The sequence below is a fragment of the Rutidosis leptorrhynchoides genome, chromosome 2 (assembly GCF_046630445.1).
Source record: "Rutidosis leptorrhynchoides isolate AG116_Rl617_1_P2 chromosome 2, CSIRO_AGI_Rlap_v1, whole genome shotgun sequence".
NCBI classification, from domain to species: Eukaryota; Viridiplantae; Streptophyta; class Magnoliopsida; order Asterales; family Asteraceae; genus Rutidosis; species Rutidosis leptorrhynchoides.
The window spans coordinates 588,581,040-588,608,879 of record NC_092334.1 but is presented as its reverse complement, the minus strand read 5'-3'; the positions used below and the strand labels follow the sequence as shown (position 1 = coordinate 588,608,879).

At 33.3% G+C, this 27,840-nt stretch overlaps 1 protein-coding gene across 1 annotated transcript; it reads right to left on the bottom strand.

The window, feature by feature from the left end:
* Positions 1-2,812: 2,812 nt before the first annotated feature.
* On the bottom strand, positions 2,813-26,825 carry LOC139889897 (protein LIGHT-DEPENDENT SHORT HYPOCOTYLS 1-like). The gene is made up of 3 exons (XM_071872809.1): positions 26,771-26,825; positions 7,785-7,918; positions 2,813-3,280 (listed from the first exon to the last, which is right to left on the bottom strand). The coding sequence occupies exons 1-3, from the start codon at positions 26,823-26,825 to the stop codon at positions 2,813-2,815; spliced, it is 657 nt and encodes a 218-aa protein (XP_071728910.1).
* Between the last annotated feature and the right edge of the window lie 1,015 nt (positions 26,826-27,840).

Sequence of the window (27,840 nt, the reverse complement as noted above, 5' to 3'; positions counted from 1 at the left end):
CTTCATATTGTGGTTCAAAAATCATAAGGAATTTTAGTGAAGAGTGTAATTATGATTGAGAATTTATTGTGGGGTAATGAGGAGCATCTAATTAATTATGGGTGAATCGTGTATTATTTTATCTTCCGCATTCTATTAATTCCGCTATGTAAAGGAAATTTATTTTTAGGTTATTGTTACGTAATCATAAGGTTCATATTCTTACTCTTTAAATAATTTAAGTGCTTGATAATTTGTTTGGGATTGTTAAATTAATGTGAATTGGACTTCTCTACATCTTTCGCCTATAATGTATAATTCATGAAGATGTTTGAACTATTAAAATCTATTAGGATACAACTAACAGTGAGGAGGAAGATTTACAGTTGATGATACTGATCGAGACAGTTTGTATGAAGATTTCATCAGAGATATCTTCAAATTTCAGTCACACGGGAAATATTTCTGCTATGGTACTAGAGAAAAGTTGTTCAAGCAAAGTTGAAGGTTCTACATGGTGGGGTTTAGTGATTCGACTTCAGTGAGCGAAAACTCCGATGTTTAAAATTTAATCTTTAATGTATTCCGGAAGATTGTTGATGAAACTTTTGATTCTGAAGATACGGTATCACTGTAGAGATTGATTAAAGATTGCAAGAGGTGTTTACAGTAATTCACCAACAACGTCCAAAGAGGAATTTTTTGATGCATATTTTATATGGTTGTCGCTGGTCGAATAGATTACGAACGTTTATCATTATGTTGTACGTACACATAGAAAGTTATAAATGTGTAAAATTGATCAGTTTTTAGGATCATATGTGATTGTTGGGTAATTCGTGAGAATGATAATAGGCTAATTCGTACGAAGGCCCATTTGTGTGAATGAAGCGTAGGCATATATATATATATATATATATATATATATATATATATATATATATATATATATATATATATATATATATATATATATATATATATATATATATATATGTATATATATGTATATATGGATATATATATATGTATATATATACATATATATATATATACACATATATATATATATACACATATATATATATACACATATATATATATCTGTGTGTGTGTGTATTAAACTCTTATCAGTTATACACGACATTCATTTTCAATAATGTATGAACGGAGCTGACATGATAAATTATAAGATTTTTGCATCGATAAGATAATGGGTTAGTTACCAGATTAACAAGTAATTAAAGAGGAAATTGTGGGTATAACTCGTGTAAGGCATAAATTTCATTTTTAAAAATTTTCATCGTTGAAATACATATATTTTCATGACTAAAAGTTGAAGAAACACGAAAAGCAAAACAAGCAACCTCGACATCCATGGTCGGCGGCGCTGCTCTTCACTCTGCACCACCGATTAATTAGTATTACACGCCAACAAATTATCTTCTACAACTATTAATGGCAGTTTATGTTGGAGTTAATAGGTTTGTGTGTGTCCCGTATCGGATAATGGGTGAAACAAATGTGAGCATATAAATCTAGGCCTCTAGGGGAACCATCCTCTATTATCAATTGATTTTGGAGTATTATGGAACTCTTAAGTTTATATCCAGGACATGTTGGTGGACATAAAACGGTCCTACAAATTGTATCAGAGTGGGTGATACATGTGTAGTCATTGTGGCAGCGGCGGTTCATATCATGGTGACTTTGGACGTGACCGAGGGAGAGGTCGTGAGTCCGTGAAAAGTCGAGATGTAAATGAACGTGTTGGGGATTAGCCGCGTTATATGATACAAGTGCATTAACAAACTGATTAAGGAGGTGATTATTGTTGGAGCTAATCAGTTTGTGTGTGTCTCACATATCGAAAAATGAGTGAAACAAATGTGAGCATATAAGTCTTATGGAACTTTCATCTATCATCAGTTGATTTTAAAGTATTACAGAACTTTTAATCTTATATGCAAAACATGTGAGCATATAAGTCTTATGGAACTTTCGCCCGAACGTGTGTGTTACGTGTAAATGATGAGGTTCGTTAAAATAAATGATAAACTAATCCCCAAAAAATCGCCCTTAAAAAAATACGATAATTTTAAATGTAACATGTAGAGTTACATGCAACATGTAGAAACAGTAGAGTTACATTTAATAATTTTGTTCAACAAGGATATATAGGAGAAAGTATATAGCAATTAGGGAGTAATAAATAAGAGGAAATTAACAGATACGTAAAACTAGTTAATATCTATTTGTTACATTAATGTTTCTTTAATTTGTTATAATAATTTCAACAAACCTAGCAAGCTAATACAAAGGTACGTAGTTACGCACATTATTCTCATTGGACAATTTAAAGTTCATATGTCTATAGGAATTAACATATATATAGACCAAACTATTAGACTATTTTAATTTGTGGCTATTTGTTCATCCTAAATCATATGGTTCATAGAATTGAACAAATACTCACGATGACGATACAATGTTTCCTCATCTTCCAATAAAATAACAATTATTATTAAAATTTGAATGAACCTGATATTGCCAATTCAAACAAAAACATAATATTAATAATTAATAATTAATATTAATAATTAATATTAATAATTAATAATTATGTACAAATTAGAAGTTTGTGAATAGATTATAGTTCAACAATTATTTTCATAGACATAATAATCATAACATACATTATGAGTACATAAAAGTAACAAATTCATCTAGTAATTTTCATGAAAGCATTGAAAAATAAACATTTAATTTGCATAAATTCCAAATAAATTTCCATCATCACATTACAAACCTCTTTGGGGTTCTTTTTTGATAATTAGGGTTCCTGGTAATCTTCTCCATCCTTTTTCTTAGGACGTTTTCGCTTCTTCTCGTAACTAATCCCTCTCGATTTCGCTTGAAAATCACGAACCTCTCTCAAAAACCGCCTCACTTCAGGTGCACCGAACGGGTTAATTTCTGGGTTCCCACCATGTTCATCATAAGCTGCCCGAAGGCGGCCAACAAGTGCATCAAGACTGCCCCAAGCTTGTCTAAAGGGACAAGGGCAGGCTGTAGGTGGATTTGGTACACCAAAATAAGGACATGTTTGGATATGAATTTTAGTCTTTCCAAACTGATCAAGATAATGCAAAAACTCAAGAACATGACTAGGGTTAAATGTTGGAAAACAAAGTGGTGGCTTGTTGTTTCTTAAATACTGCCCAAATGTATCCCAATCTCGACGCTTTTGGCTTTCGTATCGGCTCGGTGAAGATGATGAGGATGATGAGTTATTTGATGAGTCCATAAATATATGGTTCATATCATAGATCTACTTAATTGTTTTTTTTAGGGTTTTCTTGTTTCCCTTTTTTTGGTTACTGTTTCTCTCTCAAGAACACATACTGAAAAGGGTGTTGAAAAAACAAAAGCAAGATACTAGATTGAGGTAAAAGGATGATTGTTTTATTAAGGAATGTTTGTTAAAATTTGGGTATGTGTAGATGATGAAAAAAGAGGGGCATTTTGCAAGAAAGAGAAAGGTGTTGGTGGCTGCTGAAAATGAAAGTGAGAGAGATCTATCTATAATCTATAAGTGAAGTAACAGTGACCAGTTGTGTTGTGTGAGCTGATTAAATTTTACTCTGTCAAAGCCGTATTTTTTTATATGGTTATTTATTTGTCTCATTTTTTAAAATTTGTTCTCAATTATTATTAGTTTCGTCTCATAGAACCTATCTATAAGTGTGATAAAGTAAATTTGCTTATTATGGAGGCATAGTGTTTACTTTAATATAAAGAAGAGTTTATTAAAAATGTGTCCTAATTTTAGTGTGGTCTAAATGTCTACAAATGTAGTAACAAACTATGGAAAAAAATATATATATAGTTTGTACGGAGTTTTAACTTTCAAGTATCTATTTTGTGTATTCAAGAAGTTTGATTATTGCTAACCGTATGTGTTAAATAATCCAAACGTTAAAGTGGTGTGTAAACATATACGGATTAATAGTTAGAATTAGATTAGTTTTATTACTTCACAAGTCATAAATCATTACACAACAAGTCCTGAACCTAACGAAACATAACAACAGTTTAACAACAAATATCCTACTTGTTCCCATGGTTGAGACAAGTTTCATGACGCCACAATTACCTTCTCAACCAATCACATTACCCCCTTTGATCCCAAGTTAGCCAATCAAATTACACCATTGGTCAATACATAATGCATACATACGGTTCTTCATTTTGATTAATTAACCAACCCTTTGATCAATGACTCGGCACACCCTCATTCATGAGCAGATTACACCAACGAATACACACACAAGCATCCGCTCAACCTAAACCAACTCCTCCACCCTAAGCCACCACATCACCACCATTTGCAAAAACCCTTGATCGAAACCTTATTTTTATAATTAATTGTTTATCATTTTCATAGATGGATATAGACGTGGTTTTGTTGGAAAAATGATCTGATGAGTCAAAGTGTTTTGCAGGAGTTAGAGTCTGGAGTCCTAGAGTCTGAAGTTGCAGATTCTGATAAAGTCAACGTTTTGATTACTTGATGATTAAGCTATGGAAAATTCTGGAGATTTGTTTAAATATTAAGAAGATTGTGTTTTTATTCTGTGTTATCTCTAGAAGATAAACTTTGCATTGTATTGAATATTTGTTAGTTTTAAGTTTATCTTTTCCTAAGTTTTAGTCAAGTAGTTTAGGAAACCAAATCTTCAAGATTTGGTTTAACTCTGTATAAATAGGGCTACGGTTTATCATTGTAAAGCACACCTTTTGCACGATTAACATTGTCTTTCTTATATCTTCATATCGTGTTCTCTCAATTATTGTTCTTATAATTCATATTTACTATCCAATTGAGAGTCTGGTGTTCATAGTTCAAATACTGTGAACTTATAACTGGTATCAGAGCGGGAAAGGTGTAAATCCTATATCGGTGATCTTTAAAACGATCCATATTTTTCTTATCAATACTATTACTACTTCACATATGGCTGTAATTGAAAGGGATGGTGATTCCAGCAAGTTTGAGGAAGATCTGAAAGCTGTTGAGAAGATGAATAAGGACTCTACTTGCAATAAAGCTTCTGCCTATAAGGTACAAAACTTTGTGAATTATCTTGATAATGAAAAAGTGAGAATGTTTCAGTACTTGTTGCTTGACTTTAAGTGGTGTTTAGAAGATATTGATGGGTTAAGAACACAAATTTTTGATCTTAAAAATGTCATCAAAGACAAAGATGCTGAAAATAAAGACTTAAAAGAATGTGAGGTTGAACTTGACACCTATAAAATGGCATACACAGAAGAAACTAAAAGATTAAATATTGAATTAGGAAGATCAATTAAAAGGTCAAAACATTATGAATCAATTTGTAAATCCTGGTGTGTATCTTCCAAAAAGAATTCTGATGCTATTGCCAAACAAATTCCAAATGATGTCAAAGCTATACTAGGTGAAAACTACATATTAAATAATAATGTGGAAGTTGATCCAAGTGTATTCAAACCTGACATTTTACCAAACACTTTTGTAAAATTTGATGGTGACAAAAAGATTTTAACTAATGCTTTTGTAAGATCTTTAGATCCTGTTGAACCTTCTGAGACTATAATACTTGAAAGCAGAAATCCACTAGAGTCTGAACTTTTAAAACCTTCAGACTCTAATAGTTTAGTCTCTTAAAATAATAGTGTATGTTCTGACCTAGAGTCTGACACCTAAGAGTCAAGTTGCAAGAGCAATTCTGAATCATCATCTGTCACTGACACTTGTCCAGATCCAAAAAGGTTAACTAAAAGAAGGTCAAATTCAAAACAAGCTAAGACTATTCAAAAACTCAAAAGGAAAATTTCAAAACTCAATGAAAAAATCAAGAGTCAAGAAAAACCTTCAGTTAAGAGAACATTTTGTTTTCCTAAGAAAATTGAGAAAGAATGGAAACCCAAAGTTTGTGAAAATAAAAGTGTCTTGAAATCTGTTAAGGAAAAGTTGATCTGGATTGGGAACAAAGCTTTTATCTGGAGAGTGAAGGGTACTCCAATTGAACCCACTGAAAAGTGGGTTCCCCTTAAAAACTAATCATTTTTCTTTGTTTGTGTCTTGTGTAGCAGGGTAGTATGTGGTATCTGGATAGTGGCTGCTCAAGACACATGACAGGATACAAAGAGCATCTTCCAAGGTTTGTTGAAGAAAAAGGTCCTTCTGTAAGATATGGTGATAATTCTGTTGCAAAGACTATTGGTTATGGTACTGTTAAAGCTGGAAGTGTTACATTTAAGAAAGTTGCTTTAGTTGAAGAGCTGAAGCATAATCTGCTAAGGGTGAGCCAAATTGCTGATGAAGACTGTGAAATCAGAATTACGAAGAAAGCTGGTATTATTTATGATCCTAAAGGAAGACCAACACTTATGGCCTGGAGATTTCAAAATGTGTATATGCTGGATCTAGAATCTGTGGATGCTGAAATTGAGACATGTCTGTACTCTCAGACTGTCCCTGAGCTCAATTGGCTTTGGCACAAAAGGCTTTCTCATCTTAATTTTAATACATCAATGAGCTTTCCAAAAAGAAGCTTGTAAGAGGTCTTCCACAACAACCTTTTAAGAAAGATAAACCTTGTTCTGCATGTATTATAGGTAAACAGACCAAAGCAAAGTTTCCCTCAAAAACCCTAGCTACTATAAGTGATCCACTTCACATGCTTCACATGGATCTATTTGGTCCAATGAACACTAGTAGTTTGGGTGAGAAAAGATATACTCTGGTGATTGTTGATGAGTATTCTAGATTTACATGGGTTATTTTCTTAGCTGCAAAAAAAAAAAAAAAATGCTCCTGAAGAAATCATCAATTTGATCAAGAGAGAGCAGGTGAAAAAAGGTGTTCTTGTCAAACAGTTGAGAAGTGATCATGGTACTGAGTTCAAAAATAATTATTTTTGTGTGGAGTCTGGAATTGGTTAAAATTTCTCTGCTGTTAGAACTCCACAACAAAATGGAGTTGCTGAAAGAAGAAATAGAACACTTATTGAAGCAGCTAGATCCATGCTATGTCAATCAAATGTTGCCCTAAGGTTCTGGGCTGAAGCTGTCAATACAGCATGTTACACTCAAAATAGATCCTTGATTGTGAAGAAACATGGCAAAACTCCTTATGAGTTATATCACAAAAAGGTGCCTACTATTCATTATTTTCTTGTATTTGGGTGTAAGTGCTATATCTTGAATCAAAAGGATCGGCTTGATAAAATGAGGCCAAAATCTGATGAAGGTGTGTTCATGAGATATTCTTCTGTATCTAAAGCTTACAGAGTATTCAATCAGAGGAGAATGAAGATTGAAGAATCCATTAATGTTTCTTTTGATGAAAGCTCTTTAGAAATGGATCAGTCATTCAGGATTGAACTATCTGTACTTGGTGAATTGTCAAATTTAATTTCTAGAAACAGTGTTCAGACTCTGGATTCAGAGTCTGAGTCAGATGAACCTAATTTTTCTGGGTTGAAAAATGATTCTGCAGATAATTCTCATACAGAAGAAGTTCCACAAGAAGATGAGTCTGTTGTTATTCAAGAGGGTGATCAGTCATCAAATACCACCTTGGATCCTGCTGTTCCTACTAGAAAATCATCTAGAAATATAGTTCCTCCAAAGCATCTTGAGGATTATGTTGTGGATCCTACTGGTTTGCCTAAACGTAGCTCTTCTTCTCAGACACCTGTGTCTGACTTTGCTATTGCAAACTATTGCTTCTTTTCTTGTTTTCTTTCACTGATCGAACCCAAAGATGTATTTGAAGCATTGGCTAACAATGATTGGGTTGAGGCTATGACTGAAGAGTTGACAGAATTTGAAAGGAATGATGTATGGGAGTTGGTTCCAAAACCTGATGGTAAAACTGCAATTGGCACTAAATGGGTTTACAGAAACAAGGTTGATAAAGATGGTATTGTGATTAGAAATAAAGCAAGGTTAGTGGCTCAAGGGTATAGACAAGAAGAAGGAATAGATTAAAATGAGACTTTTGCTCCTTGGCGTCGTACGAGGTGTATATAAAATAGCTTATATTTTACTAGGAAAAACTATTAAATACGATACAATTTTACACAAGATATTTATTTATTTATAGAATGGATATACTTAAACCTTGCTACAACACTTATAGGCAGTGTACCTAATCGTAAAGTAGTGTAGTTTTTAGTAAGTCCGGTTCGTTCCACAGGGAAATCTTTAAACAAAGCTCAACGCTATATTAGTTTACTTTTATAAAAATACAAACATATATATAAGTAATATTATTATTATAAAGGGGGGTTTTTACCGTTTAATGACCGGTTTGTCGATTTTAAAACTTTAGTCGCAGTTAAAACCTAATGTAAAATATAAAATAAATACAAGACTTAAATTAAAGCGTAAAGTAAATAACGATAATGAAATTGCGAATAATAAAAGTGCGATAAAATAAACTTGCGATAATTAAAGAGTACGATAATTAAAAGTGCAATTAAATAAAATAACAATAAATAAAAGTGCGATAATTAGAAGTGCAATTAAATATAAAATAAAGGAAATTAATTATGAAATAAAAGAATTATGCTTATTTAAACTTCCGTAATCATGATGTTCGACGTGTTGATTTTAGTTTTATGCCCATGGGTTAATTGTCCTTTGTCCTGGATTATTTAATCTGTCCGTCTGGTTTTTGTCCATAACAGTCCATCAGTCATAAATATAAAGTGCGAGTGTCCTCATCAAATTATTATTATACCCGAAGTTAAATATTCCAACTAATTGGGGATTCGAATTGTAACAAGGTTTTAATACTTTGTTTAATGAATACACCAAGTTATCGACTGCGTGTAAACCAAGGTTTTACTACTTTGTTAACAATTACACCAATTACCCTTGAATGTAATTTCACCCCTGTTTTAATTATTCTAGTGGCTATTAATCCATTCCCGTGTCCGGTTAAATGAACGATTATTCGTACATATAAATACCCCGCCCATCGTGTCCGATTGAGTGTATATGGTAATTTATAGGGACGCCCAATTGTAAATCTTTATATTAACATTAACAAACTATCATTTAGTTAAACAAATATAAAGCCCATTAATAGCCCATAGTCTAATTTCCACAAGTGTCGTTCTTTTGTCCAAACCCCAATTATGGTACAAAGCCCAATTACCCAATTTTAGTAATTAGCCCAACATCATGATTACTTCGTTTTAAATAAGCATAATAATAACTTAGCTACGAGACATTAATATAAAAAGGTTGAACATAACTTACAATGATTAAAAATAGCGTAGCGTTACACGGACAGAATTTCGACTTACACCCTTACAACATTCGCTAACATACCCTTATTATTAGAATTATAATTAAAATTAAAATTAAAATTAAAATATAAATATAAATATATACGATATAGATAGAGAGATGGATATATTTTGTTCTTTTTCGATCAGAATTCGTTTGCTTTTATAGGAAGTTTCTGAAATTGGGGCTCCGCGACTCGCGGCCCTTTTGGCCTTCAAACTCCGCGAGTCGCGGAGAATGAAAATACAGCTCACACTTTGGAGTCTTTCTCTGCCGACGATTTTTATTTATAAATATAATATATATATAATTAATATAATTAATTATATATTATTTTATATTTATATACATAGTTAACTTGTAATTTTTAGTCCGTTGCGTCGAGTGTTGAGAGTTGACTCTGGTCCCGGTTCCGGATTTTCGAACGTCCTTGCGTACAATTTAATATCTTGTACTTTGCGTTTTGAATCTTGTACTCTTGTAATTTCGAGACGTTTCTTATCAATAATTGGAACCTTTTTGATTGTCTTTTGTACTTTTGAGCTTTTTGGTCGTTTGCGTCTTCAATTCGTCGAATCTGTCTTTTGTCTTCACCTTTTATTATTTAAACGAATATCACTTGTAAATAGAACAATTGCAACTAAAAGCTTGTCTTTCTTGAGGAATAATGCTATGAAATATATGTTCGTTTTTAGCATTATCAAATATTCCCACACTTGAGCGTTGCTTGTCCTCAAGCAATATCGTCTTGAAATACTAGAATCACTTCTTTATTCTTCACACTTTGTACATCAGTGATTTCTATACGGTGATATAAACAATGGTAGTAACGATATGGTTTACAGTCCCACATGACTATAAAAATTTAGATCCATTAAGGAAATTGGATCTTTATGAAAACATTTGATCTTTTGAAATCTAGTTTTTACCCTAGATAAGTTTTCCGGAATAACCCTTTACCGGTGTTTGCAAAATATTTTTGTGGGTTTGGTGGGTTTCAGATTTGAAAATTTTAGCTCAAAACTTGCGGTTTTGTGTTACCCACTTGCTAACCTTGTATTTGGAAAGCAACACGTCCAGTTTACTTGTCCCGTATATTACCTTTCGATAAACTACCGTCCGGTTGTAAAGGAAAGCGTTGAACAAGCAACTGTTAAGGCAATGTCCCGTGACATGCTTTTGATTATGGTCTATAACGTGTCGGACGCAATTACTATCCTTGGTAGGAGCAATAGTAAAGCTCACCCTTATAATTTTTCGGTCTGGCACAAGGTCCTGTCTTTGACCATGCTATGCAACCACCGTTCTTACGGTTGACACCCGATTTGGTTCAGGTGACCTAATGAATTCCAGGTGAATTCCTAGGATTTTACGTTCAATGGTAATGAACGCATTGAAAATAGGGTTTTCAGAAAACAAATCGGTTTGTAATTTTGATCAAAATATTTTCTCGTTCAAGCTCGAGTTTAGATATCATTGAATTCCATGAGTTTGTAATTCTCAATCTTTAAGGTCAATCTCTAGGATTGAGTAATATTAGTCTTAAAAGCTGATTTTTAATCTTTAAGGAGATTATCCTTTCTGGGGATCTGATTCATTAGTCTTATCCAGCTAATTTGCATGGTGCCCCCCCATTGTACGAGATAAATCCTTCTCATGGTTAGGATAAATCTGACCACTTGGCGACCCTGTTTAATGCTGAGGTCCGTGGATTTACTGCTGATTTTAGTGATGACTTTTCTAGATTTTTCGTCAACCTACAGCTGGTCTGAAGGACAACTTCATGACCTAAATCAAGAAGCGCGTGTCTTTTTCGGAAGACTTTACTTCCTTTTAATGATGGAATTGATTCATCGTGTAGATCCATCTCTTCTTTTCTTTCATCGGGTAAAACAGTTTAGTTTAGTCCAAAGCAAAAGTATTTTCAGTTATTTGTTACAGATATATGTGACATATGTTTAAGATAACTTGGTAAATTTTCCCACACTTGGCTTTTATTTTCCTTTTTATCGTCCTCTATTCCATTTTAAATGAATTTTAACATTTTAGTTTGTTTCTTAATTTATGTCCTTTCCGAGGTAACAATAATTTCGGTGTTAAAACCTAGTTTTATCGTTCATAAATATGTATAAACATGAATTTGAGTTCATTTAATTGAAAAATTTTTTTTTTTTTTTTTTTTTTTAAAATTTTACTAGAATTGGGTAGTTAGTATATAAGACTAGGGCTGTTCTTTTTTATCAGAGAGCACTAGATTCTAATACAACTACTGCTTTACTAGTATTTTTAATGGTAACCAAGTGTTTAAGATAAAAATTTTAAAATCCGAAAGAATTTAACCCCTTCCCACACTTAAGATCTTGCAATGCCCTCATTTGCAAGAAATCAGTAACAATTTAAATTATTGAGGGTGATTTGTGTGAAAATGATTAAATTTTTACCAAAGTTTCTAAATATATTGGCGTTTGTTTGCTGAATGATAAATGGTGCACATCATTTGTTCATTCCGTCTTGTTGTTATTTCACATATATTTTGCATCTTGTCGTCAAAATTAATTGTTTTTGAAAATGCGTTGTTTTACCCTGTTGTGTACATAAGATAAACTGCAAACATATATACATATTTTTGAAGTTTGGTATATTACCCCACATTCAAAAATTATTAAAATCTAAGAATAAAAGTTAGATAATTATAAAAATGATTACAATATTAACAAAAGTATTAAACGTATCAATAATTACAAATTACAAAATAAAAATAAAAAAATAATAATAAGTAAACTAAGGATGATATTGGTACCAATAGGGGTTCCAGGCATAACCATAGGTGCTATAGAATGCTTCGGCAGGGTCATACGTAGGATATGGTGGCTGCATCTCTATAGACCAAGGAGGAAAGATGGGTTTCGGTGTAGGAATATAGTTTCTACCTATATGTTGGCAATGAGCTATGATTTGGTTCTGATGAACTTGCCAATCTTCAAATGCTCTCTGTCTAGCATTTTCGTATTCCTGAGAAGCTATAAACCTATGCATTTCTTGCATCTCATTCCCCCCTCCTACATTACCCTGTTGCTGGTTTCTCTCCACCTGTGGATGTCTACCATGGTATCGTACTGCGGCGTTATTTCGTCTCTTCAAAACTTTCGCACCATGGTATACATTTAAACCTATAGTATCGCGGGGTTCCGGCTCTTCTAGTAATAATCCCCCCCGACTTATATCCACACCGAGATATTCACCAATCAAAGTAATAAAAATACCACCTCCTATTATGCTATGTGGTCGCATCCCCCGAACCATAGCTGATAAATAATAACCTACACAATATGGTATACTTACAGCGCTTTGTGGGTCTCGAATACACATATGGTAAAACAAATCTTGTTCATTTACCTTTTCTTTGTTTTTACCCCTTTGTGTAATCGAATTAGCTAAAAACCTATGTATCACTCTTAATTCGGCTCTATCTATATCCAAATAAGAGTAATTTCCCCCTTTGAAACGGTGATGGCTTGTCATTTGACTCCACACACCGTGTGTATCAAAATTTTCATCTATTTTTCTACCGTTTAGTATCAATCCTCTACAATCGGCAGACGCTAACTCCTCAGGCGTATATATACGTAAAGCCTGAGCCATGTCCAGTAAAGACATGTGGCGCATCGAACCGCCTAACAAAAATCTAATAAAAGAACGATCGGTTAAACTAGCTACCTGATCATTCAACTCTATACTACATAACAATTCTTCACACCATACTTTATATACAGGTCTACGTATGGTGAATAAACATACCCAGTCATTAAAAGAAGAATTACCATACCTCTGTACAAGTAATTCCCTAATTGGCCCGGCCAATTCTACAGCTTCTAAGGGTCCCCATTCTATGACCCTCGGTACCTCAACAACCTTTGAATGAAGAGTATGCAAACCCCTTTGATATTTTGGATAATCTATCCAAAGTCTGTCAAATCTCAGGTTCGGGTGCAATTCTTCCAAGTGCATATCGGAAAAGGTCATGACTGGATGAGGTATATCCTGCTTGTAGTAGTTATCTACCTCCTGTTGTTCCAAATTCTCAGCAGGAGCATTGCGGGCTTGGGATGAAGATTCACCCCTTTCATTCTGCAAAACACATCAAACACAATTTTTGTGCATCCAAATATGCATTAGTGTCAGCAAAATCATCAATCAAAATAATTATAATGACATTATCAATTTATATCAAACTTAAGCTCATTTTCACATTTTTATCAAATCTACACTTTTTCAAATAAGCATATACGAAAATGTTCGCCAAGTTCATAAGCATTCAACTCAAATAACATGTCAAAATAATCATTACTAGCAATTAAACAAGTCTCAAATGGCATTATCTTTCAAAAATCAAGTTCATGAATTTTAGACTTGAAAAAGTCCACTTTAATTCTCAAAATCATGTTTAGGCTCAAAGTTTGGATCATTTAACTACCTAGACATGTTACACTACTCAATTTAGCAACAATTCATGACAAAAATCGGCCATAACCTGTTTATATCAAAAAGCCCCAAATTTGCTCAAGAACACAAACCCTAGATTATTCAAAATTTGAAGTTTAAGGCTTCTAATCATGTTAAACAGCATCATTCTAGGTTATACAATCATAATACATAAACAATTTAAGCCTAATTACACTAAAAAGCATCAAAATCAAATTGTAAAATAAATTGCTCAAGAACATCAAATTTCGAATTAAATGGTGTTTAGGTGTAGAAATTTACCGTTTTTCTTGAGTAATTCTTAGATAGCATCCTTCTCAACATGATTTTAGCAAAAAATTTGGTGATTAACGGTTAAAAATTGGGATTTTTGGGGTGTTTTTGCGTGTATTTTCGTGGGTTTTTCGCAGTATTTTTGAGTTGTTGGGGTTGGGGACTGAAACTGATCGTTCAGCTCTTTTTATTTTTTTTTTCCTGATTTTCGGTCCCTCCGCGAGTCGCGGGGATTTACCCTCCAAACTCCGCGAGTCGCGGAGCTTTTTTTTTTTTTTTTTTTTTTTATATGTAATCATTAACTTTTGAAACAATTAAGTACTTAATTTTAAAATTTTGTTTCCCTTGTTATTTAGGACGAGGTCGTTTCGGATCGATGTCCTAGTCCGTCCCTCGACAAAATTTTAAAATTTGTCTTTTTGTAGCGATTGTTTTAAAAGCTAAGATTTTTTTGTTTTTTCAATGTTTTTGGCATACTTTAATTCAATAAGATTAAAAATAATGATATTAAAAGTTCTCGTCCCTCCCTCGGGTAAAGCAATTTCGGTTCAAAGACCTAGTCTTCAACTTACGACGAATTTTAAAAATCATATTCTTAACTTAATGAGATAAAGTAAATTTTTGTTTTTAAATTCACACAACTTAAATATAAAATTCAAAATTATTATTAAAAATTCACACCAAACTTAAAATTTGAAATGCATAAAATTAAAATTTTATATTTTAAAAATTCACACCAACTTAATTTAAAAATTCATAAATTCATATCAAACTTATATTAATTTTTCAAATATTTACAATTTTAAATATATTGTTTTTACAAAGTTTACAATATTAATTTAAGATTTAAATATTAATTTTAAAAACATGGTAAAAATAAATTTAAAAATCTTTTTGTCTTTTTATCCCACTTTAATCAATCAAATATTATCAAAAATATGCGCCCCTCTTTTCGGTAAAGTAATTTCGGTTCCAAGACCTAATTTAACTCATGACGAATTTTTGAAATATTTTGGGTTGATTGATTAAAGATATTTATACCTTAAGAATAAACGTTAAATTTCGCAGTGATGTAATAAATTTTTGAATGATATCAATAATTTCGGTCGCCAAACCTAATTTTATTCAATACCAATTTAATACTTTTTAGCGAACAAATTAGCGTTTATTATCAAAAGGTTAAAAATAAAAATAAAAATAAAAACTGTACAGACATACCTGTGAAATAGATTTCTTAGTTATATGATCTATCCCATTCATAAGATAGTCGGTTTAATTGGTTTTCCATGGCTACATAGGCGTAACCTCGAGCATTCAGTGTCTTTTCTTCTAAACATATGAACGGTCCGTCTCTGCATAAAGTAACAAATTCGGTATTTGAATAGGTTTGATTATTTGAACATTTACCTCCATGTGACCATTTTCCGCATTTGTGACATCGTTCTAGGTGTCGTGCTCTTCTTTTCGCTGCGGATTTTGATTTTCCTTTACAAAATTGTAACTTATTATCTTCGCATCTGGATTCTTTTCTAACTCCGTCCATTCTTTCTCTGATTACTGATACTATTTCACTCGGGAGTATGTCATTATTACATTTAGTGATCAAAGCGTGTAGCATTAGACCATGGTTTAGTTCACAGGCAGTCTTCATTTCGTAAAAACCTAAAAAAAATAAAAATTCAGAATGAGGGGAGAAGACTAGTTCTTTAGGGTCTGCTAGGGAAAGACCATACGTGTTCCATTTTCGAGAACTACACGAAAACAGACAATCTAACTCTAACAGAAATATATATTATCCTTTAAAGACTTGATTCTCCCCACACTTAGTTAGCTGTGGTGTCGAAATTGTGATTAACTTCGTTGTCGACTTCCATCGGACCATGTATGTAATGTTTAACTCTGTGACCATTAACTTTAAATTCAATCCCATTTGAATTTATTAATTCTATCGTTCCGTATGGGAAAACTCTTTTGACTATGAATGGTCCAGACCATCTTGATTTCAATTTTCCAGGAAATAGCTTGAATCGTGAATTGAAAAGAAGAACTCTGTCTCCTTCTTTAAATTCTTTTGAACTTCTGATTCTTTTATCATGCCATTTCTTCGTTCTTTCTTTATAGATTAACGAATTTTCGTATGCTTCATGTCTTAATTCTTCTAATTCGTTTAGTTGACTTAATCGTAGACGTCCGGCTTCATGTAAATCAAGATTACATGTCTTCAAAGCCCAAAATGCTTTGTGTTCAATTTCTACTGGAAGATGACATGCTTTTCCATAAACAAGTCTAAAAGGTGTGGTTCCAATTGGAGTTTTGTAGGCTGTTCTAAAAGCCCAGAGTGCATCCTCCAATTTAATGGACCATTCCTTCGAATTTGATCCTACGGTTTTCTCTAGAATACGTTTTAAAGCTCGGTTGGTATTTTCAACTTGTCCACTTGTCTGTGGATGATATGCAGTGGAGATTTTATGAGTTACTCCATATCTTTTAAGAACTTTCTCAACTTTATTATTACAGAAATGAGTACCCCGATCACTTATTAAAGCTTTCGGTGTTCCAAACCTTGCAAAAAGACGTTTTAAAAAGTTGACTACAACTCGTGCATCATTAGTTGGGAGAGCTTGTGCTTCCGCCCATTTAGATACATAATCAATGGCTACGAGTATATATAGATTATTATTAGATTTTGGAAATGGACCCATAAAGTCAATACCCCAAATGTCAAATACTTCACATACTTGGATGACATTTTGTGGCATTTCATCACGTTGACTTATTTTTCCGGCCCTTTGACATGCATCACAGGATTTGCAAAGAAGGTGTGCGTCTTGGTAAATTGTAGGCCAATAAAATCCAGCTTCATAAACTTTTCTTGCTGTTAGTTGAGGCCCATAATGCCCTCCTGTTGGTCCTGTGTGACAATGGTTTAAAATTTTACTAGCTTCATCTCCAAATATACATCGGCGTATTATTCCATCGGGACAACTTTTAAACAAATGTGGATCTTCCCAGAAATAGTGTTTTATATCACTGAAGAATTTCTTTCGTCTTTGGTACGATAATCCTTTTTCAAGGAATCCACAAACTAAGTAGTTTGCATAGTCTGCAAACCATGGGATTTCTTTATAATCTATCTTCAATAGATATTCATCAGGAAAGTTGTCTTGTATGGCTGATTCATTTAGAACTTCTAATTCGGGATTTTCAAGACGAGAAAGATGATCAGCGGCGAGATTTTCTGCTCCTCTTTTATCTCGGATTTCAATGTCAAACTCTTGTAAGAGTAAGATCCAACGGATTAATCTTGGTTTAGCATCTTGTTTTGAAAATAGGTATCTAAGAGCAGAATGGTCGGTATAGACCACCGTTTTTGCTAGAACGAGATATGATCGAAATTTGTCAAAAGCAAAGACAATAGCAAGGAGTTCTTTTTCAGTAGTTGTATAGTTTGTTTGTGCTCCTTGTAACGTCTTACTAGCATAATATATAGGTTGAAATCGTTTTTCAATCCTTTGTCCTAAAACGGCTCCCATTGCAAAATCACTTGCATCGCACATTAGTTCAAATGGTAGATTCCAATTTGGTGTTATCATGATCGGTGCATTAGTGAGTTTCTCTTTAAGAATATTAAAAGATTTGATACACTCATCTGAAAAGATGAATGGAGCATCCTTTTCTAGGAGTTTATTCATAGGAGTGGCAATTTTTGAAAAATCTTTTATGAAACGTCGGTAAAAACCGGCATGCCCTAGAAAACTCCTAACTCCTCTAACATTGGTGGGATGTGGAAGTTTAGCAATTACATCTACTTTAGCTCTATCCACTTCAATTCTTCCTTTTGAAATTTTATGTCCAAGAACGATGCCTTCTTTAACCATGAAATGGCATTTCTCCCAATTAAGTACTAGATTTGATTTTTCGCATCTAATTAGCATTCGTTCCAGATTAATTAGACATGATTTAAATGTATCACCGAAGACTGAAAAGTCATCCATGAATACTTTCATGCATTCTTCTATCATGTCGTGAAAAATCGCCATTATGCACCTTTGAAAGGTTGCAGGGGCGTTACAAAGTCCAAATGGCATGCGTTTGTAAGCAAAAGTACCATAAGGGCACGTGAATGTGGTTTTCTCTTGATCCTCGGGTGCTATTGGAATTTGAAAATATCCGGAAAATCCATCTAGAAAACAATAGTAACTATTTCCGGCTAATCTTTCCAACATTTGATCTATGAAAGGTAAGGGAAAGTGATCTTTTCTGGTGGCGTCATTTAATTTTCTATAATCAATACATACACGCCATCCTGTTACAGTCCTAGTAGGAATAAGCTCATTTTTCTCATTTGTAATGACAGTCATGCCACCCTTCTTAGGCACGCATTGAACTGGGCTTACCCATGGACTATCAGAAATTGGATATATCAAACCTGCATCTAGCAGTTTAATAATCTCTTTCTTAACTACATCTTGCATATTAGGATTTAGTCTTCGTTGGCGTTGCACATACGTTTTATGACCTTCTTCCATAAGGATTTTATGTGTGCAATACGAAGGACTTATTCCTTTAATATCATGAATCTTCCATGCAATGGCTGGTTTATGAGCTTTTAACACAGAAATGAGTTGTGATTTCTCATTTTCAGTAAGAGAAGACGATATTATTACAGGTAATTCAGATTCACCATGTAAATAAGCGTATTCCAAATGGTTTGGAAGTGGCTTTAACTCTAATTTCGGAGGTTCTTCTATCGATGATTTATATCGATATCTGTCTTCTTCTTTTAGCATTTGAATTTCTTCTGTTGTTGGTTCATATCCATTAGCTATAAGTGTAGCGAACATTTCAGCTTCATCAATTGGTTCATTACCTTCTCCTAAAGAACATTCTCCTGTTCCTTGTAATTCTGGAAATTCTTCTAATAATTCTGCATGTGCATCTATAGTTTGAATATAATAACATGTATCATCTGCAGATTGTGGTTGTTGCATTACTCTATCAACTGAAAAGGTAACACTCTCATCCTCTATACTTAGGGTCAGTTTCTTACCGAACACGTCTATCATTGCTTTAGCCGTGTTTAAGAATGGTCTTCCTAATATGAGAGGAACTTGAGAATCTTCTTCCATGTCCAAAACAACAAAATCTACTGGAAATACTAAAGTACCAACTTTAACTAGCATGTTCTCCATTATCCCTCTAGGATATTTTATTGATCTATCGGCTAGTTGTATGCTTATTCTTGTTGGTTTCAATTCTCCAAGGTCTAGTTTAGCGTATAGTGAATACGGCATTAGATTTATACTAGCACCTAAGTCTGCCAATGCTTCTATTGAACTAAGACTACCCAGAAAACACGGAATTGTGAAACTTCCTGGATCAGATAGTTTTTCTGGTATCTTATTCAACAGCACTGCTGAACAATTAGCATTCATAGTAACAGCCGAGAGTTCTTCCATTTTCTTTCTATTCGTGATTAGATCTTTCAAGAATTTAGCATATCTTGGCATTCCTGAAATCACATCAATGAAAGGAAGATTTACATTTATCTGTTTAAACATATCCAAAAATTTGGATTGCTCGGCTTCAAGTTTCTCTTTCTTCATTTTACTCGGGTAAGGAAGTGGTGGTTGGTATGGTTTAACATAAGGTTTATCCTTAACTGTGTTATCTTCATTAATCTTTTCAACTATCGGTTCTTTTTCCTTATCTTGATCAGGTTGTGGTTCTTGTGGAGTAGGAATGGTTTCATCAGAAGTTACAGGTATTTCAGGTGGTTTAAGTGTTGTACCACTTCTTGTGGTAATAGCTTTAGCTGTTTCATTCCGGGGGTTAGCATTTGTATCACTAGGTAGACTTCCCGGTTTTCTTTCACCTATTAACCTTGCTAGGTTACTTACTTCTTGTTCCAGATTTTGAATAGAAGCTTGTTGATTTCTAAATGCTTGAGCATTTTGTTCATTGGTTTGTTTCTGAGATGTGAAAAACTGTGTTTGAGTTTCAACTAGCTTCGTCATCATATCTTCTAAATTCGACTTTTTATCATCGGTTTGTTGTGGTGGTTTGTTTTGAAAATTCGGTCTTTGCTGATTGTAAGTATTATTGGATACTTGTTGATTGCTAGGACCTTGTTGGTTGTTGTATGGAATATTTCGGTTATAATTCTGGTTTTGATTGTAAATCGGTCTTGGCGGTTGATAATTATTCTGATAATTATTTCCAGGCCTTTGGTTTATGTATGAAATATTCTCTCTTTGTTCCATTGTTAATTCAATACTGAGACAATCTTTTGTCAAATGTGGTCCTCCACACTGCTCACAACTAATTCGTATTGAGTGAATATCCTTAGTCATCTTTTCCATTCGTCTCTCCACAGCATCTATCTTTGCGGAAATGGAATCTAAGTCATGGCTAGAATCGGCTCTAGCTGCTTTAGATGATCTAATGATGTCTTTTTCTTGGTGCCACTCATGTGAGTGGGAAGCAGTATTATCAATAATTTTGTAAGCATCAGTTTCGGTTTTCTTCATAATAGAACCACCAGCTGCTATATCTATGTCTTTCCTTGTAGTGATGTCGCATCCTTGGTAGAATATTTGTACTATTTGACAGGTGTCTAAACCATGTTGCGGACATCCTCTTAACAACTTTCCATATCTTGTCCACGCCTCATATAGAGTTTCATTTGGTTTCTGTGTGAACGTAACAATTTCTGCTTGAAGTCTTACGGCTTTAGATGCAGGAAAGAATTGTTTAAGAAATTTGTCAACTAAAACATCCCATGTATCGATCGCCCCTTCAGGTAACGATTCCAACCAATCTTTGGCTTCTCCCTTTAAAGTCCAGGGAAATAACATGAGATATATCTGTTCATCCTCCACTTCTCGGATTTTAAATAGTGTGCAGATCCTATTAAAGGTACGTAGATGTTCATTTGGATCTTCCTTCGGCGCACCACTAAATTGGCATTGATTAGTCACCATATGTAGAATTTGTCCTTTGATTTCATAATCTGGCGCATTAATGTCTGGATGAGTAATTGCGTGACCTTGGCCAGTGCGTTTAGCTCTCATTCGGTCTTCCATACTTAAAGGTTCCAGATTCTCCATAATTGAATTTGTTGAATCGGTATCACTAGATGATTCTGATTTAATGGTTCATTCCTCAACAATCTCTGTTTGAATGATTGGTGGTTCCGGAGGAAAGTTTAATGGTTCAGGATCTACGAACCGTTCCTGAATATTCTCTGGATTCTCAATTGTGAGGTCGGGTTCAAAAAATGGATTATCGGAAATTTGAACTGAAGTACTTGGTCGACTGGATGGCGATTCTAAAGAAAAATCAACGGCGGTTATATTTGCTAAATGTCTTGATCTAGTTACAGGTGGTGAACGTACAAAAGGTGGTGAACGTCTTGCTCGGTGCATTCACTGAATATCCTATTAGTTTTTAAAAGGAAAGAAAAATTATAATAAGTTATCCAATCAATAGACTTTTCTGATTTTGCCCACGTTTCGAATAGCCAAAAGATGCAGCAGAGGGGCAGGATTCGTTTGGTCTCAATATAATTGAGGACTGTTTGGCTCCAATAACCCGGTCCACGTACAAATCCAACTATTACTACGAACCAGAAAATTTTGATGTCTATTAATTTAACCACTTAAAATAAATTTTCGTAATTTTAAGAAATTTAGATAAGAAGTAGAATAAAAAAAAATCTAAGTCCTAAAACTAGAATAGCGAGAAATAAGAGAGAAAAAGAGTTCGTCGAAAAAGGTCGAAAAACGAAAAAATGGTTGAAAAATAAAAGGTGACGGAAAAATAAAAGAAACTTATAAAAACTTAAAAATACTTGACTAACCTAACCTTATTACTACAACTAACTTAAAATTATAATCGCAAATTGAAATTACTAATTGGAATGATAATTGATACATAGTAAAAGGTCTAAAAATATTAAAGCTTACGGGAAAAACTAAATCCCAAATGGAAATAACTTAAAAAGAAACTAAAACTTAAAAAGGCGTCGCAAAATTCTAAAGCACCTAAATCTTAGTCTAAAGAAAAAGCACTTAAGGAATTCTACGGCAAAGCTTAAAAATCTAGGAGTAAAAATGACTATGGCAAAAACTAAGTTTAAAACTAAATATGAGCTAAAAATACAAAAGTTATGCTACAACGATTAAAAAGGGACAAAATATAAAAATATACAAAAAGTTGTAAAAAGTACAATTTTTATAAAAATATTATTTTTATATTATTTATTTTATTAAACTATTAATTTAATTAAACTTAATAAACTAAAATATAAATTAAATAAAACTTAAATTAAACTAAAACTAATTATAATAATAATAATAATTAAGGTTAAATAATAATAATAATTAATTAATACCCGTAATTAATGCAGGATTAGGGTTTCTGTTCACGTGTCAGAGAAGCTCCGCGACTTGCGGTATTTAATGCTTCAAACCCAGCGACTCGCGGGGTTCAGAAATTCATTTGACAGATTTAATCTTCAACGCGTTTTTTCTTTATTTATTTATTTTTATTTTCTGTTTTCTGTTTTTTTTTTATAAATAAAAGATATTAAAATTAAACTTATATTTTTATAAACTAAAATAAAAATAAAGAAACTTATAAAACTTAAATATTTAACAAAATCTAAAAAAATACTTATATTTTTGTTTTTCTTTTTATATTTTCGAATATTTAAAACGTATTTTTACAAAAACGACTTTTAATAAAAGTAAAATAAATTTTTTTTTTTATATTAGCGTTGCGCTTCCGGCGTTTAACAAGAATCCCCGGTAGCGGCGCCAAAAATACTTGGCGTCGTACGAGGTGTATATAAAATAGCTTATATTTTACTAGGAAAAACTATTAAATACGATACAATTTTACACAAGATATTTATTTATTTATAGAATGGATATACTTAAACCTTGCTACAACACTTATAGGCAGTGTACCTAATTGTAAAGTAGTGTAGTTTTTAGTAAGTCCGGTTCGTTCCACAGGGAAATCTTTAAACAAAGCTCAACGCTATATTAGTTTACTTTTATAAAAATACAAACATATATATAAGTAATATTATTATTATAAAGGGGGGTTTTTACCGTTTAATGACCGGTTTGTCGATTTTAAAACTTTAGTCGCAGTTAAAACCTAATGTAAAATATAAAATAAATACAAGACTTAAATTAAAGCGTAAAGTAAATAACGATAATGAAATTGCGAATAATAAAAGTGCAATAAAATAAACTTGCGATAATTAAAGAGTACGATAATTAAAAGTGCAATTAAATAAAATAACAATAAATAAAAGTGCGATAATTAGAAGTGCAATTAAATATAAAATAAAGGAAATTAATTATGAAATAAAAGAATTATGCTTATTTAAACTTCCGTAATCATGATGTTCGACGTGTTGATTTTAGTTTTATGCCCATGGGTTAATTGTCCTTTGTCCTGGATTATTTAATCTGTCCGTCTGGTTTTTGTCCATAACAGTCCATCAGTCATAAATATAAAGTGCGAGTGTCCTCGTCAAATTATTATTATACCCGAAGTTAAATATTCCAACTAATTGGGGATTCGAATTGTAACAAGGTTTTAATACTTTGTTTAATGAATACACCAGGTTATCGACTGCGTGTAAACCAAGGTTTTACTACTTTGTTAACAATTACACCAATTACCCTTGAATGTAATTTCACCCCTGTTTTAATTATTCTAGTGGCTATTAATCCATTCCCGTGTCCGGTTAAATGAACGATTATTCGTACATATAAATACCCCGCCCATCGTGTCCGATTGAGTGTATATGGTAATTTATAGGGACGCCCAATTGTAAATCTTTATATTAACATTAACAAACTATCATTTAGTTAAACAAATATAAAGCCCATTAATAGCCCATAGTCTAATTTCCACAAGTGTCGTTCTTTTGTCCAAACCCCAATTATGGTACAAAGCCCAATTACCCAATTTTAGTAATTAGCCCAACATCATGATTACTTCGTTTTAAATAAGCATAATAATAACTTAGCTACGAGACATTAATATAAAAAGGTTGAACATAACTTACAATGATTAAAAATAGCGTAGCGTTACACGGACAGAATTTCGACTGACACCCTTACAACATTCGCTAACATACCCTTATTATTAGAATTATAATTAAAATTAAAATTAAAATTAAAATATAAATATAAATATATACGATATAGATAGAGAGATGGATATATTTTGTTCTTTTTCGATCAGAATTCGTTTGCTTTTATAGGAAGTTTCTGAAATTGGGGCTCCGCGACTCGCGGCCCTTTTGGCCTTCAAACTCCGCGAGTCGCGGAGAATGAAAATACAGCTCACACTTTGGAGTCTTTCTCTGCCGACGGTTTTTATTTATAAATATAATATATATATAATTAATATAATTAATTATATATTATTTTATATTTATATACATAGTTAACTTGTAATTTTTAGTCCGTTGCGTCGAGTGTTGAGAGTTGACTCTGGTCCCGGTTCCGGATTTTCGAACGTCCTTGCGTACAATTTAATATCTTGTACTTTGCGTTTTGAATCTTGTACTCTTGTAATTTCGAGACGTTTCTTATCAATAATTGGAACCTTTTTGATTGTCTTTTGTACTTTTGAGCTTTTTGGTCGTTTCCGTCTTCAATTCGTCGAATCTGTCTTTTGTCTTCACCTTTTATTATTTAAACGAATATCACTTGTAAATAGAACAATTGCAACTAAAAGCTTGTCTTTCTTGAGGAATAATGCTATGAAATATATGTTCGTTTTTAGCATTATCACTCCTGTTGCTAGAATTGAAGCTATTAGACTGTTTCTAACATATGCTGCACACAAAGATTTCAAGGTGTTTCAAATGGATGTGAAGAGTGCTTTCCTGAATGGTAAATTGCAAGAAGAGGTGCATGTGAAACAACCTCCTGGTTTTGTAAGTAAGAAATTTCCTAAGCATGTTTACAGATTGAAGAAAGCATTGTATGGTCTGAAGCAAGCTCCCAGAGCCTGGTATGATACCTTGTCAACATTTCTTCTAGAAAAGAATTTTTCCAGATGAGCCATTGACAAGACTTTATTTATCAAAAAGGACAAAGGTGATGTGTTACTTGTTCAAATTTATGTTGATGACATTATTTTTGGGTCTACTAATCCACACTTAAGAAAATGGTTTTCTGACATTAGTCTGAAGAGTATAGAATGAGCAATTTATGTACTTTAAACTATTTTCTTGGGTTGCAAATTAAACAGAGTTCTGAAGGCATTTTTATTAACCAAAGTAATTATATTTCTGACATGTTAACTAAGTTTGGTTTTAAAAATTGTTCTACTTTAAGAACTCCAATGAGTGCTTCTGAAAAGCTTGATAAAGATGAATCTGGAAAACTCACTTGTCAATCAACCTATAGAGGTATGATTGGATCTTTGCTATATTTAACTGCTAGTAGACCTGATATAATGTTTGCTACATGTCTTTGTACACGTTACCAATCAGATCCTAGGGAGTCTCATTATAAAGCTGTGAAAAGAATTTTTAGGTACTTAAAAGGTACTCCTAACCTGGGTCTTTGGTACTCCAAAGACTCATGGTTTGATCTAATTGGTTACACAGATGCAGACTATGCAGGTTGCAAATTAGACAGAAAGAGCACTTCTGGTGGATGTCAATTGCTAGGTGGAAAATTGGTCAGCTGGACTAGCAAAAAGCAGAATTCTGTGGCCACTTCCACAGCAGAAGCTAAATATATTGCTGCAAGAAGTTGTTGTGCTCAATTAGTTTGGATGCAACATCAACTTTTGGATTTTGGGTTATCATTGACTAAAACTCTAATAATGTGTGATAATGAAAGTGCAATTGCTATTACTGAGAATCCAGTGTTTCACTCCAGAACCAAGCATATTGAAATCAGGCATCATTTTATAAGGGATTGTGCTGAGAAGGGCAAAGTGTTTTTAAAGCATATTGGTACTAAAGATCAATTGGCAGATATTTTCACTAAGGCACTTCCTGAAGAAAGGCATTTTTATCTGCTTGGACAACTTGGAATGTTAAATCCATCTATTGAAATGTTGTCCAGTGATGATATTTCTTGAGTCTGAATTATTTTCTTAGAGTCTAGGTGACGTAATATTGTTCAGAGTCTGGGAAAGTTTACTCAAGTGTATTTTTGTGTATAAATTTGTTTCCTTCTTTAGTCAAATAAAGTTTTTTTTTTAAATTTCGTTTTTAGGTTAAATTTTTTTTATTCTATTTCCTAAAATAAAAAGGTCAAATTTGGTATTAATGAAGGGAGTTAATGGTAACTTTTTGAAAATTTTTGTCAGGAGTATTAATTTGATAATGATTGTGTCAATCTTTTTCATAACTTTTTGCTATAATGCATTGGATCAATCTTGGCCGTGCAGACCAACCTGCAGATTCTGAGCAATCGAAGTCTGAGTTGTTACCCCAGAATTGAATTGAATTGAATTGAATTGATTGTACAAATTGCCATTCTCGAGTATCTTTTCCGCCCTACACCGACACCGGGTTTAGTTGGCTCGGTAATTTTACTCGACGTGTAGTTGTTTCGAAACAGGGAACAACTTTGAATACACAAGCTTGTAACCCGCGGATGAACCGCACACTAGAGCCTTATTGGGGCTAAACCCAATAACGAGAGCCTTTTTGGTATCATTGGAATTAACGGTATACTCCACCCCATGATGTTACACATACAGAGCAGGCTGAGGACATGAATGAGGAAATCCCACTTAATTCAAACCCACCTTCTCCCACTGCTCTTGAACAAATTACTCCATCAACCAACCTTATGAGCTCACCAGCTCATAATGAGAATGTTCACATACTTGAAAACTTAGTTGTTTCAGCACCCATGGATTCACATCAAAAATCTATTAGGCAAGGTGCTACAAGTACAACTCCATCACCTCTGCTAGAGGTTGGTGAGGGGAGTGCTTTGACCCAACCTGAACCAACTAGGTTAGTAAGCTTGGATTCCCACATTACAGTTGCTGAGAAAACCCACTCAGTTAACTTAATTCAAGAAGTCCCAATCCTGGACTCATCAAACCAAATTCAAACTCCAGTTTCAATGGCTAAACCTACAGTTACCTCAGACACAAGTCTGCCACTCCTCTCTCCAAATATCGAATCCTTACACTTGCTAGCACAGGCTGCCAATGTTTCCTCCATGTCACGGGATGAAATACAGGTCTCAAACCCTTCTGTGTCCAGGGATCGCCCTACTTATCACCAGGAAGGTTGTGAGGACATGCAAACCTTACCCCTAATAATTGGCTCTACTTCACAGGCTGAGGCACCAGTCAATGTGGTTGGCCTGAATCAGGCTTTGACTACTATGACTAAGAAGTTTGATGACAAACTTTTGGGTGTGCAGTCACAAATTGATAAAATTAATCTTAACTTGAACAATAATTTGGTTTCTAGACATGAATTGATGGAGGTTAGGAGGATGATAGGGGATGTGCAGGGTTTGGGTGATTCTAGTGATGCAGTAAGTGTGATAACTATTGGTGACAGGTTGCATGTTTTGGAAAAGAAGATGGAAGGTGTTGAGAAGATTAAGGAGTGTTTTACAGGTTTTGCTTCAGATATTAAGTCACTCCAAGAACAACAAGCTGAGATCTGGAGGTTTTTATCTACTCTCTCTATTGATGATGTCAAAAAGGGGGAGAAAAGGAAAAGGGTAGAAGGTG

What these genes read in the sequence shown, in the direction of transcription:
- LOC139889897 (XM_071872809.1), bottom strand. Translation starts at nt 26,825, where the DNA reads ATGGGGTGGAGTATACCGTTAATTCCAATGATACCAAAAAGGCTCTCG. An exon ending in AAAAAGGCTCTCGTTATTGG is followed by an intron (nt 7,919 to 26,770) that starts GTTTAGCCCCAA and finishes AAACCCATTTAG; the next exon opens with TGCCAATTGCAGTTTTACCA. An exon ending in CAAATACATCTTTGGGTTCG is followed by an intron (nt 3,281 to 7,784) that starts ATCAGTGAAAGA and finishes ATATTTATGGAC; the next exon opens with TCATCAAATAACTCATCATC.